Source organism: Colius striatus, chromosome 3 (genome assembly GCF_028858725.1).
Source record: "Colius striatus isolate bColStr4 chromosome 3, bColStr4.1.hap1, whole genome shotgun sequence".
Taxonomy (NCBI): Eukaryota; Metazoa; Chordata; class Aves; order Coliiformes; family Coliidae; genus Colius; species Colius striatus.
The window spans coordinates 12,174,841-12,194,599 of record NC_084761.1 but is presented as its reverse complement, the minus strand read 5'-3'; the positions used below and the strand labels follow the sequence as shown (position 1 = coordinate 12,194,599).

Genomic DNA, 19,759 nt, shown 5'->3' with positions numbered 1-19,759 from the left:
CATGTCTCCAAGTCAGACCTGCTGAGCTGACAAGCTAGAAAAGTACTTTCTCTAATCTGGCATCTGAGAGGCAGTGAGTGCTGCAGGGCTCAATGGCACCGTTGCTGGCCAGGCAGCTTCCCAAAGAAGAACATGTGTGCCTCTTGGCTTGCCAGCCAATTTGGACAGGGGCATTTTCTTGCCAAGTAGCTGGCTCATCTGAACATGACCACCTCCTGAGAAGCTGCAGCTGGGACGTCTGCGTAGCTTCCCTTTCTGGTATATGCCTGACAGCGTGTGATTATTTCTCAGCTAACCGCCTGCTGGGACAGATAGCAACAGAAGAGAGCTATCTTTGTGCCTTTTACTCGTCATCAGCATTACTAGAGGTAAGGGTTGTAGAAGAGAGACGGAAGAAGGGACAGTGAGCGTTTTGTACTGCTCATGAGTGAGTTAGTTAACCTCATGCTAGGTTAACCTGCTTCAGCAGTGGGCTTGGACTAGATGATCTCTAGAGGTATTTTCCAACTCCTACAATTCTGTGATACTCTGAGTAGAGAAGCTGGAGGTGGGTCAAGTGTGTTGTTATGACAGAAAAGAAGAATGGGATTTTGCAAGTCCTGTGGTTGATATTGCTACATCACAGTTCTCAGTGGCCCACCCATTCATTTTAACATATATAACTACTCTGGAGCTTTGTGGAGGCATGAAGACTAGACATATACCTTCAGACTTGTGGTCTTTGGGGTTTGTTACTACTCTTTGAAGCTTGAGCTTGATGTTTTTTTAATGTTTTGTTTGGAGACTTATGCATTTAGATTTATGATTTCGCCCTTCTAGCCATTTCCCTGGTTTACCTTGCAGAGTAAACATACTTTTACTCTGTTTTCCAGAACTTCCCTTTTCCTTTTCTTTGCTGTTGGCTTAATTCTGAGATATGATATTCAAGTCAGAGGCAAGTGTCTCGTTGGGAGTGAAAGAAAAAAATACAGCTAAGAATTTAAGTGAGCTAACTATTTTCTCTGTTTAGATTCATTAGCTTATTTTTCATCATTCTCTAAATCCTCAAACACAGGTCCTGCCAAAGGCATCGACTTTAACAGCAGTAATGCTTAGGAGAACGTACTCCAGTTTTCTGGCAGTTTTCAGGCATGTTGCTTGTAGCAAGTGTCCCACAGTTAGGAAAGCACTGCTAAGACAAATTTGTAAGAATTTCTTTTTGTTGTTGCCATTCTCCATTTTCCTTTCCTCTAAAGTAAGCCCAGTTCCCTCAGTGTTTGATATCTAGGATATTAACGTCAGATCTGTAATTAATACAGCTGCATTTAGACACTAAGACATTTGCAGTGTTTATAGCAATAATTCACTGTGGTGCACAGTGTGGAACTCAGCATGTTTTAAACATTCTCCATTTATGCATGTACAGATTTTTATAGTTGAATTAAGAATTTACAACATGCTGCGTCTCATATTCGAGGTCTGTTTGTTTCTAAAGCTATACACAGAACTTGGACTAGGCCATAAATTTCTGTAGATGAAATGAAGGCTGATTAGAATTTTAATATAAGGAAGGAAATGGCATTGGATACTGCACTACAAAGCAGAACAGGCCTTCTGTTAATACACAAGAGTATTACTGTTTTCTTGAACTTTCCCTTGCAATCTGATTACAACTTGTGCCTAGAAATCCTAACTCTGATGCCTCCCATTTGATAATGTTGAATGTTATCCTTGTCCAATTTTATATAATTTCCAGTAGGAAAAATGATCTTGATTGTAAAACTGCCATATAATATACTGCTAAAATTGAATTATGGGCAGTAGTATGGTATTTGTTGATAAAGCAGAGTCATGATGGTATATCAAATCGACCTAGTTCTGTCTCTTCTTAAATTAAATCAAGGGGTTTTTCCTGTGATATGGGTTTCTCGTGATGTTTATGTTGCACTCTTTGTGATATGAATAAAGACAAAGATTTTGGTGTAAATTGTTTTCTTTCCATTCAGGGAAATTAGCAGGAATCTACATTGTCAGCTTTCATTTTAAGCACTTATGTAATGGCATCATGCTTACAGTATGTAATGAGCTCATACGAGGAAGAGTTCAAGACAGCTCCTTTATCAGCGTATGCCATCATAGCTCAGTGTGTCCTCCTCCCCTGCCATCAACAGTAGCAGATCAGACTAAATGCTGCACAGGTTCCCTGGATCTGTATTACTGCACCATTGCTGTACACATTTTTGCTGTGCATTTCCAGCAGAATGTTATTACTGAAGTGTAGAATCACATTCTGGTATTATTACATGAATGTGGATTCTGATTCCTCAGTATTTCAGAGTCTATTATTAGCGTAGTACAACTAATCATTTTCTTACTAGGGGAATGACAATCATACCCTTGTTTAGATGCTGTGTGTGTGTATTTATAGTATCATGATGCCCCAACATGATGGCTAAACTTGGCTGCTTCTCCTGCTGGTTTCTGTGGCTTCATTTCATTGTCCAGAAAAAGTGACAACATTCTCAACTCTGAAGCATCCATCACTAGAATTCTTGTGATGTCCACTTTTGGCAGAAAAACAAAGTTATATATTCAATCCTTTGAATGGTGTAGCAGGCTTCATAGTTTATTATCTATCTTTAAAAAGTTTTGTTTATAGTTTTCACGCCATTAAAATGTCACATTAGTGGCACAGTCTGAAACATATTTATCCCACTCGAAAGACTCAGTGGTTTATGCACGGTCTGTTATGCAAGTAGCTTTACTTTAGATTTCTTCCTTTTTTTCTTTGATCTCTTGTGTAATGAGTTTGAAGTGCGTGTCTGATGTTGATTCTTTTTTTGTGTTCCACTAGGTGCATTTGATTTTGCAGCTAAAAGGATTGAATACTAAATGCTCTTTTTGCATGTGTACATAACAGCGTTTAAGTTTTCTTCTTTCAGGCACAGCAAAGACATCCCTGGGATATAGGGCCTGACAAAATAATACAAAAATACACCAAAAAGACTAAAGTAGAAATTTAGTTTCATAATTTTGGGGATTTTATAGTGTAAATCGGAGCAGAGGAAACAAACTATATCAGAGGTAATACTGAAAATTAAAACATTAAAATTGTTACTGCCTATACATTGTTAAGAACAGTATGGATAAACTTGACTTCCTTAGTACATTTTTTCCTCCCAGTATTAACCCATCAATGTTTCAGTAACCAGGAGTGTACAGGTTTATGGTGACTTGGTATAGTGTATCCAGTGCTGACAAAGAGAGTTTTATTCAAAGATTTTGGTTTTACCTTCTTTTTTAAAGTAGAAAAATGTTAATGTTTCCATTCCTTTCTGAACTTCTAGACTGGAACAGTATTTGAGAATAAGCTGTCTCCCAGGATAAAAGTGCCCTTGAGACATCCTCTTTGTAGAGCATATGAATTCTTTTGTTTCATTCGTGGCAGTGTTTAGGCACAGCACGTTTAGTTTAGTTTTGGTATCTGCAGTAGATGTAGCATTTCAATAACATTCCTGTTAAAGGGTTCTGTAGTGATTCAGAGTTGAACATGCAATGATTCTACAGCTCTGGAGAGACTCGTTTCTTTCTGGTCCCATATGTTATCTTTAATCAGGAAACCATTAGAACTGAGATGCCTTCAGATGTAATGTGAGCAAATAGAGAAGTTCAGACTTTACTAGACAGTTTTACAAACTGCAAGGGAGGATTCGATTGTGGTTTTGCCTACAAACACTTTTTATCTCTTGAGTTACAGTTTTTAATTACTTACAACTGTGAATGACTTTATGTCAACCATGTGAGCTGGATGAGCATTCCAATTTGAGTTATGACTGCAAGTTTTCCATGTATTTTTACTTCTTCCACCTCCTCAATTCACTCAAATGCTGAGAAAAAGGGAGCACTAGTCTCGACTGGAGAGAGATCTCTTCCTTCAGTATACAGAAATGGAAAGCCTAAGCTAATGATCCAGCTGATATCTCATACTAAAGCTTCTCAAACGATCCAGGCATCATACAAAATCCTAGTGTCAAACCAGCCAGTATGGTGAATACTCAGCACTACCAAAACTGACCAGTACTGCTATCCCGTGTACCAAGAGCAGTGTTCCTAGCACTGCCCTCCCTCAGAGATCTTCCCACTCTTGGTGGTACCTACCCTTCTGGGCATAGATGCAAAACCAGCAACCAAGTGCAGTATCAACCAGGCACATGTATATGGACCAGAGTGCCCCTACAAGCAATGAGAGAATATTTGTAGCTTTATCAAATGTGTCTCCACCTAAGAGTTTACAGAAGAACTGGTGGGAGTGCAGCTTACACTTTCACTCATCTTCCTGAAGTTTGGTGCTATGTCCAACACTTGTTCTGTCAAAGCCATCTTAGTCTTATTGTAAGAGATTCTAATTACTCATTTCTGCAAGATCACTGCCTTAGAGTCACCACAATCCAAATACTCTTGTGAGCAATTACCCCAAGAAGTTGTTAATTACTTTGGAGCCACTACAGCTGTTTAAAATGTATTGCCTGTACTGATACCACAGATCCACTTTTCCCTCCACTTACTAAGAAGTATTCTGGATTCTGTGTTAATGAAGGTACTGAGGAGCTGCTGTGACTTATTTCTCATGCTGCTAGCTGACACGTACAGACAAGCATGTGAGATGGAGACAGAGCTACCAAAGACCCTGTTAAACCAAGCAAGTTAGGTATTTTATGTTCTAGGTTTTTAAATTCTGATTATCAGCCTGGAGAAAGCCACAAAGACACTACAAAACTTTCTATATTTGTAGTGGATTTTGCGGCTTCCTATTTGCAACATTTGTTGCATGTAAATTTTTGCACTTTGGCCAAAACAAGACTGCTTTTATGACTTTACTTCCAAATGTGTTGAAAGCATATGTTGCATATTATTTATCGTACAGCCCTTAAATAACTTTATATAGTGAGCATGTGCTAAAGCAGAATTCACAAATGGCATCTCCCTCAGTGTAAGTTTTGAACTCATTCAGAGAACCTACACTTGGTGTTCTATTGTGACCACAGAAGTTTGTTAAGGAAGACAAGGGATTTTAAAGCTTTTTGGATAGAATTATGAAGATTATTAATACTTGAAATTGTTATAGTACCGGGAACATTAAGCCTCATTTGATTGAAGTACAATCTTTATTCTGAAAAGGTAGAAAGCAAGTAATGAAAGTTTTAAGGCTTTTCTAATGGGTGAAGGATTTCAGAAGGCTTTAGTGGTCTGTGTGCTCTTGTTTTGTTTCTGACACCTCTCAATGTGAGATTTAAAGCAGGGTTTTTTTAAATGTAAAAGGAAAGATATACAAACAGTTGGACAGTAGAGTAGAGTAGAGTAGATAAAAGTGCTTAAAAACCTTGACAATTGCTTTTAAGAGGAACTGTTTCAGAAAGTTATTTTTCTGCTTTTATTTCTAGTAAATTTATAGACTGAACGGTTTAGGAAACATTCCAGGGTAATTACTCATTTGCAAGCAACAACTCTTTTTCAGTCTTTTGATCATACTTCCAGTTTTAAACTGAAGGTAAACTTTGAGATGATGACACTTTTCACTTCTTTAGACTTTTGCAGCCTGTTAGAAAGTTTGCATAGATTTTAATATGAATGTTTCTACTGTCAAATGTTTATTCCTTTCACCTAAATGGTATAGTGTGGTATTCCATTGCAGTATATATACCGTATATATTCCAGTGCAGTAATAGGTGTCCTCTGGTTGAAAATTTAGCAAGCAGTAGCATATACCTGCACTTTAATAAAGCTTCAGGAGTACCTGACCTGCATGATATTAACTGCATCTTTATTTTTGTTTGGTGATTTGCACTTAAAACATTTACTTGTTGAGTATGGTATTTTTCAAAAGGATATTTATTTAAATACTATGGATAAAATTTTTCTAGTAGAATAGTAATGCGATAATTGATATATAATTGCTTTTCTACTTGGGCCAAATCTGTCACCAAGAAGCTAGAGCAGGAGCTGGGTTCCTTGCTGAGGTGCACAGCAGGGGAATGTGAGAAATGGCATTAAAACAAAGGCAAGAAGTAGAACTGTGCATTATAGCTGAATATGAGAAAAACATTTTCACTGTAATTAACCACCAGAGTGTATTGCCCAGGAAAGGTGTTGAATCTCTCTGCTCTGGGAGACTTTCCATGCTCAGCTGCAGAAAGCCACCTTACCTGCAGCCAGCACTGATGGACCAGCATCCTGATTTCTGCATGCCCCTTGCTTGCTCAAATCTTCACACAATATCTCACCTTCATACAATTATTAAAAAAACTATCTCCAATGAAATCTTGCTGCAATGTAAAATGCTATCTCAACACTTGATCTGAGACCAAGTTTAATTTTTTTGTTCTTCAGATACTAAAGAGATCAGCTGCACAGGTAGAGACAACCTGAAACATATGTAAGAATATCATAGATGTGCTTGAATTACTAGGAGAACAGAGCATTTCTTTTAAAAGGACAGATTTTACTTGTGGGCCTGACTGGAAAACGTAATGATTTCTCCAGATGTCACTTTTGCAGCAGAAATCATCATGAAAAACAGCTCATACTAATTCAAGGGTAAAACTAGTACCTAAATTAAGGGTAAAACTAGTACCTAAACTAGCTCTGCTTATTTACGTAGTAGATGAAGAGTGTTTTGCCACATCAGTTTTTACAGTGTACCTATTCTTTCCTATTAAAGCACTCCTGTTCCTACAGCATTTCCCATTTACCACTGGTGTTCTTACAGCAAAAATCTGTTAGGAAAGGTCTAATCTGAGACCAGGTTAAAAAATATCTTAAAATATTGTGAGCTCAATCTAACTTGTTTTGTGGTGACTGAAGGGGAAGAAAAAAGTCCTTTTAGATAAATTTATTTTCTTTCTAAATGGATAACTAGCCAAACACGTATCAAATATTTGTTCAACTGATTAAATATTGGTTTAGGTTTAGAAAACAACTTAACCTAGTGTTTGAAGGATTAGACATTTTGTACCTGAACGCTTTTCTGTGTCATTACTTCTGTGCCAATGACTCTAAGTGCTTTGGTCAAAATACATGACCTTTCTGATGAAAATTAGTCAGACAAACTTTTTTTGCAGCTTGGATAATTCTTTCTGTTGTGTTAATTCATGTTAAAATAGCAGAGTTGTATGTTTAAGTTCCAGTAGTTTCGCTAGGGAAGGACCAGTCAACCTGTAGTGCTGTCTAATGCTAATAATGTCAAACTATTTTTCTTTTATATTAGCTAAGTATTTTTGGTGAAAAGATAACTTGGTAGTTGGACATCAGTTTTAGTTTGAGAGAAACAATTTTCTAAGTGGGAGGGTTCAGAAGGCAGAGCAGTCTTCTGTCCTGAGACAAAATAAAACCAGTTCCCAGGTGGAAATTCTCCATTTTTTTTGGAAGGGTGTTTGATATAGATGACTGGTTGCATTCTATCTCAATGGCTGTGCCTCAAGATCCTAGTGGGAGAAGTAGAAGCTGTGAACTCCTTTCCTACACTGTTAGTGAAAGTTTTTCTACCAAGTTGCTAATAGCATGAGTGTGCTTAGACACATAAAATACTTTTTTGCATGCTTCCAATGGCTAAGAGTCTTAAGTAGAGCAAATTAAAGTTTTTGCAATAAGATTTCAAATTCTCAATTGATTCAAATGATTTCTCTGTTTGGCTGGTGGTACAGCACATCCCATTGTGAATCTGCTGTGAGGTTACAGACTTCAGTGATTATTCTCTCTTCCATTTACATAATTATCACCCTTCTGAAAAGCTGCTAGTTTAACTTTTAACAGGGTACTGCTGCTTGCTTTGAGTAATTGCCAATCTGAATGATGTCTTCAGACACGATGCAACTCCAAGAGGAAAGGTGAAGGTAAGGTCTGAGGATGGCAGTGTGTATTCTCCTCCCATATCTTTAGCTGCCTTGACCACATCTTGTCATATATTTGTATAGTATGTGAAGATAATTTATTTCCTTTATTAGATTAGATATCTTAATAAAATTATGGGTATGGATTATTATTAGATGATAGCATTGTTTATTTAATTAGCTAAATAATAAAAGTGATATTTTAGTTCAAACACATTAAACTACTGAGGCAGTTTAGTAATTGACTGCTATCATTACCTGTCCCAGAATTAGTATGCAATGCCATGGATTTTTGCAACAAAAGCCAAAAATTTTTTCTGTTGTGTCTGTTGCTCACTGATCAGTAGGTAGTAAGTGAAGGGGATTTTCTCACTCTTTATAAAATGCAGGAAGCTAACCAGCATCTTCTCAATGCAGTTGTAACTTGAAAAGGCCAGAAAACCTGACAACTGTTAATTGGAGTCTGTCTGTTTCCCTGGCTGTTTCCTGGCTATGCTTCCAAGCTTTTGATGGGCAGGAAGTTGGTGTATATGCTGAACAGTTAAACATTGTGGATCAAGGAAAAACAGATCTAACAGCCAGACAACATCATCTGAAGAGTGAAAATAACAGAGTAAATAGATCACCAAAGAGGATGAAGAAAAGTGAGAGACTTTTTTTTATACTAATACTTTTGGTGCAGAAGGAAAGTAGTTCTCTTGGATTTCTGATAAACGGATTCTTGCCTGACACTTTGGAATAACAAAAAACATGAAGCATACGTTATTGGTAGTCTTGGGTTAAATCATAAATTGGAAATAATACATTTAAAAATATTACCTCATTGTTGCTTTCTGGTTTGCTTAACTTTGAGAAATAGTAGCTGGGTGATGTTCTTCAATTCTGTATTCAATGGTAAGTATCTGAGCAATGACCAGGGAGAGCTGCCTGTTCCCCATATGGAAATGTTTCCGTTTATCTGCTCTGCCCTGTGCTTTGTTTGGAGAGGTACCATTTTTAGTCTTGACCATCTCTCTAAATGTAGAATGGCTTTTCCAGTCGTATTGCTTATATGCTCAAGGATTTTGTATCCTTCACTTTTCTCATGTGCTTACTTTTGCCTTTGTCTCCCCATTTTTCCATTGCACCCTCCCTTTATGGTATTTCATGTGGTTTAGCTCATCCATCAACTTGTTTTGCACTTTGTATTACTTCATCTATTTCATGAGGCCCCTTCCTGCCTCACATTGTCCTCCTATGTGCTTAACAGGTACTCCTGCTCTTTCAGTTCTCCTTCTGTTCCCTACTAGTTCCTTTCAGTTTGTTGTTCCTTTTTACTAAAACATTTCCCACTCCCTGCTGTCTCCTTTGTCTACTTTTTCACTGCTCCGACTGAGGTCATTGGGACTGTTGTCACTAGCCTTGATAATAGACCAAGACTCTTGGTGACTGACATATCTTCCTTCTTCATGGGAACAGCCTGAGTTCAGGCCCTTGGAAACAAAAAATATGTTTTTGGCCTTTGCTAGGCTTCTATTGTAATTTTAAAATTAGAGGGAAATAATTGAAAGCCCCAAACCATCCAGTGCTTGGCACTCTAAAAAGCTGCAAATACCAACAGATCGGTGTTAATTTTAGAGATGGCAAGCTGAAGTTCATCATCCCTATATGTAAAAGGTAGGATACACGTAGCAATATTATGTAGTTTACACTTAAGGAATCACGTCTTTAGCCAGAGTCTGCAAAAATGAGATCGCACAAGCTGCACAGCTACTTGCTTCCACCTTTCTGTCACCTCCTCTTTTTGGTGGCAGAAATATTCACGGTAAATTGAATTAAGGAATTGATCTGATTTTTAAGTAACCTTTGGGAGGGGTATAGAGATGTATTTTTAACCCAGATGAGTTTACAAGATTGTACAAACACTTGTGCCAGCCCAAGGAATAGATGGGAGAAAATGGAGAACGTTTCTTTTGTCAGCAGTACTAACTTATGTGGATTTAAATTGTTACTGAAACTGTTACCTGAGATGTTTTTATTCATAAGTAAAACTTCCTTTAAAGCCTAAACAGAAATATTTGGTAGTGTAATCTTTTACTGTAAACAAAATATACTACATCTAATTTACAATGGTATTGTTTGTGCTGTGGCAGTCACTGTGTGACTGTATTTCTTCCAGTAAGTTAGTAATTTCTGTTGTACATAATGTGGGTATTCTAGAGTGGGAAAGGCGGGAAAGGAGCTCTGTGTAATGACGTTAAGCTTTTAGGCATATAGACTGCTTAAATGGACTCACAGCTGTTTAACATATGCCCTCTGCCTGAACTCATTCTATCACTTGGTATCTGACTTCTCTCAACATATAAAAAGTTGGTGTGATTGATAGTTGGTTATATAGTATTTGTCAGGGCGAACTGAATCATTATGTGTATAGATTCAAGAATATAGAATAATAAAGCTGAAAGAACAACAACAAAAAATTCTGACATTTTTTTCCATTCATTAAACTTACATAAAGCAACTCTTTTTGTTTGCTGGAGTCAGTGGTTGCTGTTTTTTCTAGGCAGCAATTGCTGAGTGATTTAGAGTACATCTCTGCTCTTTTGTTTGGATTTCATTTGCAAAACCAGTTAGAGTTATAAAACTGTCAACTTAAGAACATTCTATATATTTTACCAGTGAGGGCCTCATGTATGCAGAGTTTATATTTTTCTCTCCATTTTGTGTGCCATTTGAATTGTACAGCATCTGTCACCGTTCTTCTTTGGGATGGTCATTAGAATAAGTCCCATGGCCTTTTTTAGAGCAGCAGGAATCTTCTAGGTAGTGATGAAATTGTATCTCAGATTAGTTGTTGGATAAATGAATGTATAAGATCTGCTAACCACAATATCACACCTCTGGCTAAGCCTAGCCTAGTAGTGTAGTAATAGAAGACTCTGCTGATGCTTAAAAATACACACTATTTAGAAGGGCCAACTACAACTAGAATTGAATCATGCATCTAATCATTAGAAGGCATAGACCAGAACCATTAGTTATGTTAATTACAGTAGTTAAAACACAGTATGGTGCTTTTCTGAACTCTCAGATTCCCTAAAATAACTACCAGCTGGGAGATGAAAAATGTTATGCAAACATTGTTACCTACTACTCGGAGTTTTGCTCATGTATTTCTCTCCTGCAGAATTCCCCTGGCTGCTAAGCTCAGCTTTACATTGTATGGAAGTTGTAGGGCCTCAGGCTATCGTCATTCTGTGCCAGGGGCATCTTTCCTGGCTTTCCTCCTGGTTCTACGTGCAGAAAACTCTAGAATGTTGTCCAGATGGTTTCATGTATTTGTTTCAGATTTTCTGTTCCTGTTGCTCATAAAGTGTGGAGCATTTAAGGTATCAACTACTTGATCAAATTAGCATCAAGTACTTAATCAAATGATCTAAATGTTAGTGTGACAAACCTAGAATGAGAGAGGAGCAGTGTCACCAGTGGGGACTGAACAACATCATAGCTCACTCTTTAAGGCTGATTTTTTAAAAAGTGCTTTATACTGACCCCTGAGCAGCGTTTTCACCTTGTTGAAGAACTCTATGTCGTATGTTTTGCCAAGCACAACAGGGCTTTAAGCTTTGTTGCTGTATTTCCTGAGCTAAGGGCTCCCTGCAAGGGACAGGGAGTGTGAAGGGCCCTGGGTGGAAGGCAGGAAGCAATGGCTCCAAGCTCTGTTTGCCATGTTGAGCCATGCTAATTACAGCTACCTAAGACAGACAAATAAATGTGCAAAAGCGCTGACATGCAAAAATGTAACACAAACAAAATAGATTGAGAATGTTTATCCAGTGGGAGGCCCTAGGAGCTAAAACCTCTTTTGATTTTATGTATGTAAAAAATAATACACACTGTATAAAAGCAGAAAATAAGTTGTGTGATATGTTACGTTGAACATGTTCCGGAAAGTTAGAAATCATTAAGATGAGAAGTTCTGCAATTGGTTTCAATTTATGTTACTTTGGGCAAGTTACAAAGTTTGGCTTGAAACTACCATCATGAATAGTACTTCCTGTCATGAAAGTTGTCAAGGGTGTTTGATGAATCAGATTATTATCTTTCATTTCCAGTTGTATCCCAGGTCTAATCATAGCAAGATCTGATACAACAACAACAACAAAAAGTTGTAAACATTTTCAAAGCCAGGAAAAGTATGAATCATGCTCCTGTTTATAACTTGAAAATTGGAATTTATCATGAAATTGCACCTCTTATTGTTTCTGGACACCTGGTTGGTCATGTACAGTGGGAGATAAGTCAGTGCTTCTAAAATACTTTGGAACTTTTGGAGTCAATTAATAGAAGTTTTTAAGGGTCAATGACAGATTTTATGAAAACATGAAGAGTTTGTTCAGAGAATCTGGAAGAATCTTGTGCAGGAAGTATAATGTTTTATCTTTGCTATCTTGACAGAAAACTAGGTGTTGATTTTCATGGCTTCTCTGACTTTTCCAGCGTTCTCTGTCCTCCTTGACTTCACATTTCAGTAACCATGCTGCCTGCATCACTGGCGAGAGGTTATCTCTTCGTTTCTACCTTAAGATCTTACAAGATGATTTTAGCTCCCAATATCCTAAGGGAAGTACTAATTTCTAAAGAAAGCTTAGAAAAATAAAAGGGAAAAAAAAAAGAGAAAATATCTTTGTCTTTTTTATTTTTCTCTTGGAGATTTTAGTTGTATTTAAAGTGTTTTAGGAAACACCTTGACTTCACCAGAGAAGTATGAGATCTGCTTTATCATTTCACATCCATAATTCTGGAAAGTCTCATGTTAAGCTAGAATATTTTAATTTTTATTTTAGTTTGATTTTTCTGTTTCAAAGTATGTTGTATTGCTTGCAATTAAAAAGAAATCTGAAACTTTTCTGTTTCCGTTGAAAAATGAATTCTGACATTTTGACTTTTTCTCAGACTAGTTCAATTTTGAAAAAAAATTCTTGAAGTTCAGTATTTCCCTTGAGACAGATCTTCCATTTACTATTAATCTCTTTCTCCCTTTGCTCTTACTTTCTTCTCCAAAGCATAAACTACTTCACTTTTAAAGCTTTGCAGTCACTTCCTGCTCCCATATGCACTATGGAAATGTTGATTCTTCTTTCACTAACAACTCAGACTTTTAGCTTTGGTGGTTTCATTGTCTAACATCCACCTCCAGTGCTTTTTCCTTTGTTCCTGTGTAGACAGTTACTTGTTCTTCCTACCTTAAAACTTTCCTTTCGTTTGATTGTTTAACATGTTTTCATGAGAAATTACATGATAACAGAACAGGTATGTGATAAACTTAATCTTCCTATTAGTGGGTTGGTCCGTGCTTCCTTCTATTTCACATGTTATTCCATCTGTATTATCTACTCTGTTTTATACTCCACTTCAAAATTATGTGGGCAGCTGCCATTTTCTGTTGTGTCACGATCAAAGACGTAAAATGTAACTTCTGCATGTAAAGCTTGGTTTGAAAACTAACATGAGTTGTAAATGACAGTATTTATTTTATAAATGTGTAAGCTATTTATTATCAAAATGTAGATTAATACAATTTTATTTTAGGATAACTTGCTAGATGTCTTAATTGCAAAATAAGCAAACACCACCAACACCATGTTTTGTGTTGCTTTTACAATGGTATCTTCAGTGTGGTCTGTTGAAATACAAACAGGTTTTATGGAGTATTTTTACTAAACAGTCAACGGGTTTTAATTTAGGGTCTTAAATCATAATTGTTTTTCAATTTTCTGCTCTGCTTCACAGAAGCGTAATGAGGGCACACCTGATGCTATAAAAACCAGATGTCATTTCACTATTCCAGGACTGGGTGATAAATTTGGAGAGCTTACCTATTATAGACATATAGTTATCAGGGAGCTCACAAGAACAGAAAGTGAGTAAAGCATTGCTAAATAAATAGGATTTGGGAATTGATTGCACTTTAATTTCAAAGAATGGAGTTTTGTTAAGGAACTTTCAGGAGACTATTTCAAACTGACAGTGTATCTAAATTCTTTCTTTGTAGCAGTCATGTTTAATGAGACCATACTCTTGCACTTGCTTGTGGTGGATGAAGAGCAGCAAGCAGATCAGAGGGAAAGCTAGATCATGTAATTTTGCCAGCTTTTAGAAACAGTTTTCCTTTACCTTTCTTCTTGAGACAAAACTACTTAAAACAGGATATTCAGTGGGAGCTGAACCATACAAGATAAAGTGAAGCTTTATGGTACTTGTTTCTTAAAACAGTTGCAAATTCTGCATACAGATGCTCAAATGCCTGTTCATGGAAATGCCACATTTACAAGCCTAATCATTTCACAGAAATGATTTGTCATAGTCTAAGCCACCCAGCTCTGGTTATCACTGGGCATAAAGTCAAATGCAAAAATACATAACATCCATCACATTCATTCTGTATTTATGTTAAGATGCCTCTTTTTTTCATAACCAAATGTAGGGTCAAATTCCAGGTCTCCCAAACGATTCCTGCTATTGCAAAGCTATAGCAGATGTGACTTGTGGTTGTTGATACCCTTACACTCAGTTGTCATGGTATGAATGTGCAGGACAGTTGAGGGACTGCTTGTGTTCTGGCTATTACTCTGGATGTCTATTTTAAAGTTGTTGAATCATGAAACGAACACATTCTGCTAAAAAAATGAATCCTGCTCACTCCATTTTATTGAGTTCCTCCTTTTGGCTCTTGTTCATCGTGAATTGAAAATTACATGTTCCTGCATACATATGTGTGTGCAGTTGAGTACTATAATTATCTGTATCTATGAAATACATCCTGGGATAGTTATTCAGGTTTTTAAACAGATCTAAGTGAATAAGTATAAAAGCATTGCTTGTTTAATAAGAAATTAATGAATTGATGTTTTGTTGAAGTCTGGGAGTATAGAGAGGGTTTGAAAGTAGAGTGGATATATACACATCAAGACAGAATTCCCTGTAGCTATACATCCTATTGAACTCTGGAGAAGAAGCTAATGACAACTTGTTGATAAACAGGTATGAAAATTTTTATGTGTTTTGATGGCATATTTGTTTTTAACAAAAAAATGTCTTCCTAAGTCAAACATAAGGATCCCTGTTTGAATTGTAAGGAAAGCCTTCTTTGCTAAGGATTGATAACTATTTTTTTCCCCATTCAATAATTAATCTTCTGCTTCACTAATCTTCTGAGGAAAAATGTATCTTCTCCAACTGTATGTTTAATTACATTCAATTTCTGAGTTAGAATGCGTATGTTACAGACATCTGTCAATTTGAGACTGAACAAACTAAATATACTCAGCTGAATGAATCCAGTACTATGAATATGAACCACTTGCACAAATAAGAATGGAGACAGCGTGAAGCTTTACAGCATTCAAGAAGCATCAGCTCATGTTAATTTGGAAGGGATGGCAACAGTCTTTTTCCACCAGTGCAGACACAAGTATTGTGTTTCACCCGAGATGGGCTATCCAGGTGTTTAGCATACTCTGATGTTTGCACTGTTATTGTCGGATTTCAGCATTTTTGGAATAGCCATTTAACTTGTTTTGTAGAATCCCAGATCTTTCCCTTCATAAAGATTTAGATAGGCAAGATTACAACAAAGTGTTTGTCTTTCCACCTTTAAAAGCATTTCATCTACTTTGCTGACTGTTGCATAACTTTATATACTCATTTCTAAAAGCTCTTTCACTGACCTATGTTGTTGTGAGGACAATTGACATGAACTCTTGGCTATGGTGAAGATGTGGATTGTTTTTGAGGATGAAGTACTTCTGATGGTATAGGATGCTAAAGACTAGCAGAAATGTAAGAAATAGGTTCCCATTAGTTCTATTTTGTTTTATCCAACTCAGCGAGGCAACATGGGATTCTTCCAGATTCCGTACTCTAAAGGAAGAGCCCGAAGGAGCGCATCCTGGTTCAGGAAATAATAATATTGACGTGACTGAAAAACTTGTTTTAACAAGCCTTGCCTTGTGATAGGACTGCCGGAATACCTATTTGATCAAAACTTCTCAATGAGAAAATACCTTTTTCCTATGTTTTGTGTTTGAAAAGAGCACATGCCATTAACAGTAGATGCTGTGGAAACACCTAACACTTAGCTTCTGAAAAACACATCACTGTAAACTAAAATACCCTGCACTCTAAGGAGAATATCTATACTTTCTGCTGAGGGAGTAATGGGATAATGAGATATGCATTGTGTAAGTCCCACTTAAGCTTTCTTTGTATGAAGTTTTAAGTGAAGACTTTAATGCATTCCCCTGCATAAAGGTAAATTTAGCTCCAAGAGCAGTGCAAAATGGACTTGTTGGTTGCTGTGGGAGTGATTGCTGTGATTCCTGAACTATGAAGGTGCTGTCATTTCTGCAAAGTATCTGTGTAGGGGGAGGCAAAATATGGAACAGATTTTGGAAAGACTAGTAATTGTGAGTCTGTGGATGTGCCCAAAAACTCATATGGGACTGTATTCTATTATGAAGCACAACTTTGCTTTTTTATTGTATGTTATTGTTCTTTAATTATGCTGTCAGCTATAATTTTGTGACTGTTTTATGTGAAGAGTTCAAAACTGGATTGATAAAATCAGCATATAAACTTCTTACTATTTAACTATTTCTTTGGCTATTTTTGTAGCTTGGTCAGAAGAGTTCATGCTTTAAAAATGCTTAAACTTATATGTAAAAGTAACAGCCCTGTACTTTTGGTCATGGAGATGTTCCACACATTGAAGAGTGACCTAGAAATCATTTCCATGTGATGTGAAAATAATAAAATCCCCCTTAAAAGCTATGTTTTCCAAAGAAAAGGGAACATTACACCTGCAGAACTACATATGCACTTGCAGTACTAAATTCTTGTATTCTTTCTGCTAGTACTGAAATGAAAGAGATGCTGGGAAATCTCTTCTGTCTACCGTCAGTCATCCAGACTCTGTTACTCTGCAGGTTTGGGATAATGAGGTGCTGAAATATTGAGTGGAAGTAGAGTAATCCAGTCCCTCTGCAACCCTCTTCAGCAATGAGCATGTGTGTTGCTGACAACATCTAATGATGACCAGCATGGAGAGGGCAAGCATGGTTGCTCTTGCTCCACAGGCACCTTTTATTATCTGTTCTATTGAATTCGTGCCACCAAGAGAAAGGAGATGTAGCCATCATCATTTTTGCTTGCCTTGCAAAAATGGCTTTGATTTCACCCTTTGTGTCTCACTGCAGTCTAGATAAATCATCTGAAGTTGGCCAAAAATTTGAGAGGAATGTTGTCATCTACAGCTGTGATCTTTCCCATTTTTTATAGGGGTATCTGTATATAAACTGCATACATTAGGGCAACGTCAGATTAACACGTGCTGGGTAAGCCTGTGTTGATATTCCTAAACAACATGCCAGAAGTCCCCCTTGGCTCTATTAACAAGTAATTACAAAGTTCTTTTTGACAAAACATTCAGCCTAGCCCCTGTGCATGCAAGTTGCTGTAATTCCTAGTACAGACCAACACATGGAACTCGATGCAAGTATGTACTGTATGTGGCTGCTATGGTGATTAAAATACATAAATAAAATAGATAAATATGGACCATATTAGAAATTCATTACTGGCACTCTCTCAGATCACAGTCAGCTCCAGCGTGCAGTGTCAGTCGTGTTTCCTTACTTCCAGTAGCCCTCCGGGACTGGGAGCGTGAGCTCCTGGAGGGGCTGCACTTAAGTAACAGCCCCATCCTACCTTGTCAGCTAGCAAATTCAACGCAAAAACCGTAAACAAAAGGCTTTTGTGCCCGGTCAGTGAGGATTAGTGGCCCAACATGATTTTCACACGGGACAAGCTTAGTCTTTACTTGCCTGAGGTTAATGAGGGAGAGCGTGGGGCAATCTGCAGAGGCTCTGAAAGGTCTCGCTCTGACTTCAGACGCGATACAGAGAATCCGTTAAAAGCGGGTTCTGCTTACCTGGGTCGGTCACGTGTTCCCCAGTGTTTCGGCTGCTTTAGGATGTGGATCGTGGTGATCTCAGGCTCTTGCTTGCAGTCCTTCCCGCTGCTTCAGAGGTCCCCTCCACCGTGGTGGACATCCTAGCCTGTACGTGGGCACTGGCTGAATCAGTTTCCTGCTTTTCTTTCCCCTCTCACCTTTTAGCGTGCTCTGACCGTAAAATCCATCTCTTTCCTGAAATGCGGGACGATGCACTTGTCCAATGAACTTTTTCCAGGTGGGATTCAGATTCCAAACAAGCCTTTCATTTCCTTCGTGCTGGGGGGAGAGCGATGGCAGGGAGGTGAAGGAAAGCACTCGCTTCCTTTAAATCCCCACCAGTGTCTTCGCAGCGCTGGAAGCAAAGCAGCTTGTCATGGTGATCTTCAGAGTTTAACTTTAGAGGGGGAGGGAGAAAGTGGAAAGCAAACTGAATGCTGTAGTGGAGGTTTCTCTCTTCCCCCACTGGGCCCCTTGCCGACTGTTTTTATTGATTTCAATCACTGGAGGCTAGCTGGCTCTCAGAAGAAACACTGTGTAATGTGTTCTTTCCTGGCTTTCATTAAAGAAACTCAATGCAGTGCGGTCACGCTGCCGAGCTCGCCTGGCAACCTGCCTACACCCTGTGGTACCTCTTTCATTGGAGGAGATCGAGCTCGTGGTTTGGGGTTGTTTTATTATTTTTTTTTAATTCTCCAGCAAGGATTTCAAAACAGCCTATGCTCTGCTTCTACCTCCTCTTGCAGCCCAAAGCCCTTTTAAGCTTCAGAAGAAATTGTCAGCACCCCTAAAGGGGACGACTTTGGTGGTGAGGAAAACCCTGAGTGCTGCTACAGTCTTGTGCTCCTTCTATTAAAATTCCTCTGTGTGTTTCTGGAGAGGGGTTAAAATGGCTGTGTGTAAGCCACAGGGATGTGGATAAAAATGATTTCCAAGGGATTTCCTTTTTTTTTTTTCCCCTTTCTTTTTTTTCCTTCTTCCTCTTTTTTTTAATTCCATCTTGTCCTGATTGGTTAGCATGCTTTAATTTAGGGTAAGAGAGTGAACAACAAATATGTGAAAATTCCTGGCAGTGCTGTAGTTGCAAATGAAGCAAAACTGCATTTCCCCCAGCCTGCAGTCACGGAGGTGCCTGAAATATTGCTGTTGTATTCAGGACTATAATACTGGTGGAGAAAAATGAGAAATAAAGTAGGGTGCTAATTTATGCCTTTGAATTTTGCTACACTGTGTATTTTATAGGAGCAACCATTCTAGAAAGTGGAATTCAACAAGCTGGGTTCTGCAAATGGTATTGTTCTGTGTGCTTATAAATGCATTTAATTTAGTAAATTGTTCATTTGCTTCTTATTCAGCAGTTCCTAATGATAACACTTCATGTGCTCTCCAGAACTGTCTGTAAATCTATGAAACATATAAAGATCACATAGCTGTAAATTAAGCCTGATTTCAAGCTAATAAAGGTGCATCTGTTCTGAAGTACAGCTGCAAATTTAAGGTGCTACCTGCTCGCTTGTGTTTACGAGATACCATACCTGTGTACACAAGAACACTTTCTAAAAAAAATCCCAACATTTACACAACCACTAAAAGAATCCTTTCCTGGTTCTGAAAGATAAAAGGCTTGTTTTTCTTCCTGCAGAACTTGTTTGAGGCTTTTCTGCCTGGGTTACGTCTACAGAAACCTTTACAAATCAACCTGCTGTAATTTATTCCTGGTGGTTTTGTTGTGAGGAGCTGGGATTCTAAAAACACCTGTGAAAAAATAGTTCCTTCTTTGAGCAATGCATAATTTTTAAAAACTCTTCCTCTATAAGTGCTGCAGATGTGATGTAAAGAAATACACTTCTACAAATGTTACTTTTCATTCAAACTTTGCTTTCCACATGGCAATGAACTTTTA

The 19,759-nt window shown here is 37.7% G+C and overlaps 2 protein-coding genes across 6 annotated transcripts in view; one reads left to right on the top strand and one right to left on the bottom strand.

Moving 5' to 3' along the window:
- The window catches only part of GPR146 (G protein-coupled receptor 146), a 49,143-nt gene extending 30,730 nt beyond the window's left edge, over positions 1-18,413 (bottom strand). For both annotated transcript variants that reach the window (XM_061992244.1, XM_061992243.1), the window contains exon 1: positions 17,836-18,413. The gene's annotated coding sequence lies outside the window, so the exon portion shown is untranslated. The remainder of the gene's footprint in view (positions 1-17,835) is intronic.
- The window catches only part of C3H7orf50 (chromosome 3 C7orf50 homolog), a 128,990-nt gene that overhangs the window by 76,280 nt on the left and 32,951 nt on the right, over positions 1-19,759 (top strand). The window contains exon 1 of one of the 4 annotated variants that reach the window (XM_061992247.1): positions 378-496. The exons of 1 other annotated variant lie outside the window; for it this stretch is intronic. Coding sequence is in view for 1 of the 3 variants with exons in the window: in XM_061992248.1 (XP_061848232.1) it covers positions 18,432-18,524 (93 nt within the window). In the remaining 2 variants the exon portion in view is untranslated. Of the gene's footprint in view, positions 1-377; positions 548-18,431; positions 18,525-19,759 lie in introns of those variants that run through there. 2 more of the 4 variants (XM_061992246.1, XM_061992248.1) reach the window with 2 other exon arrangements.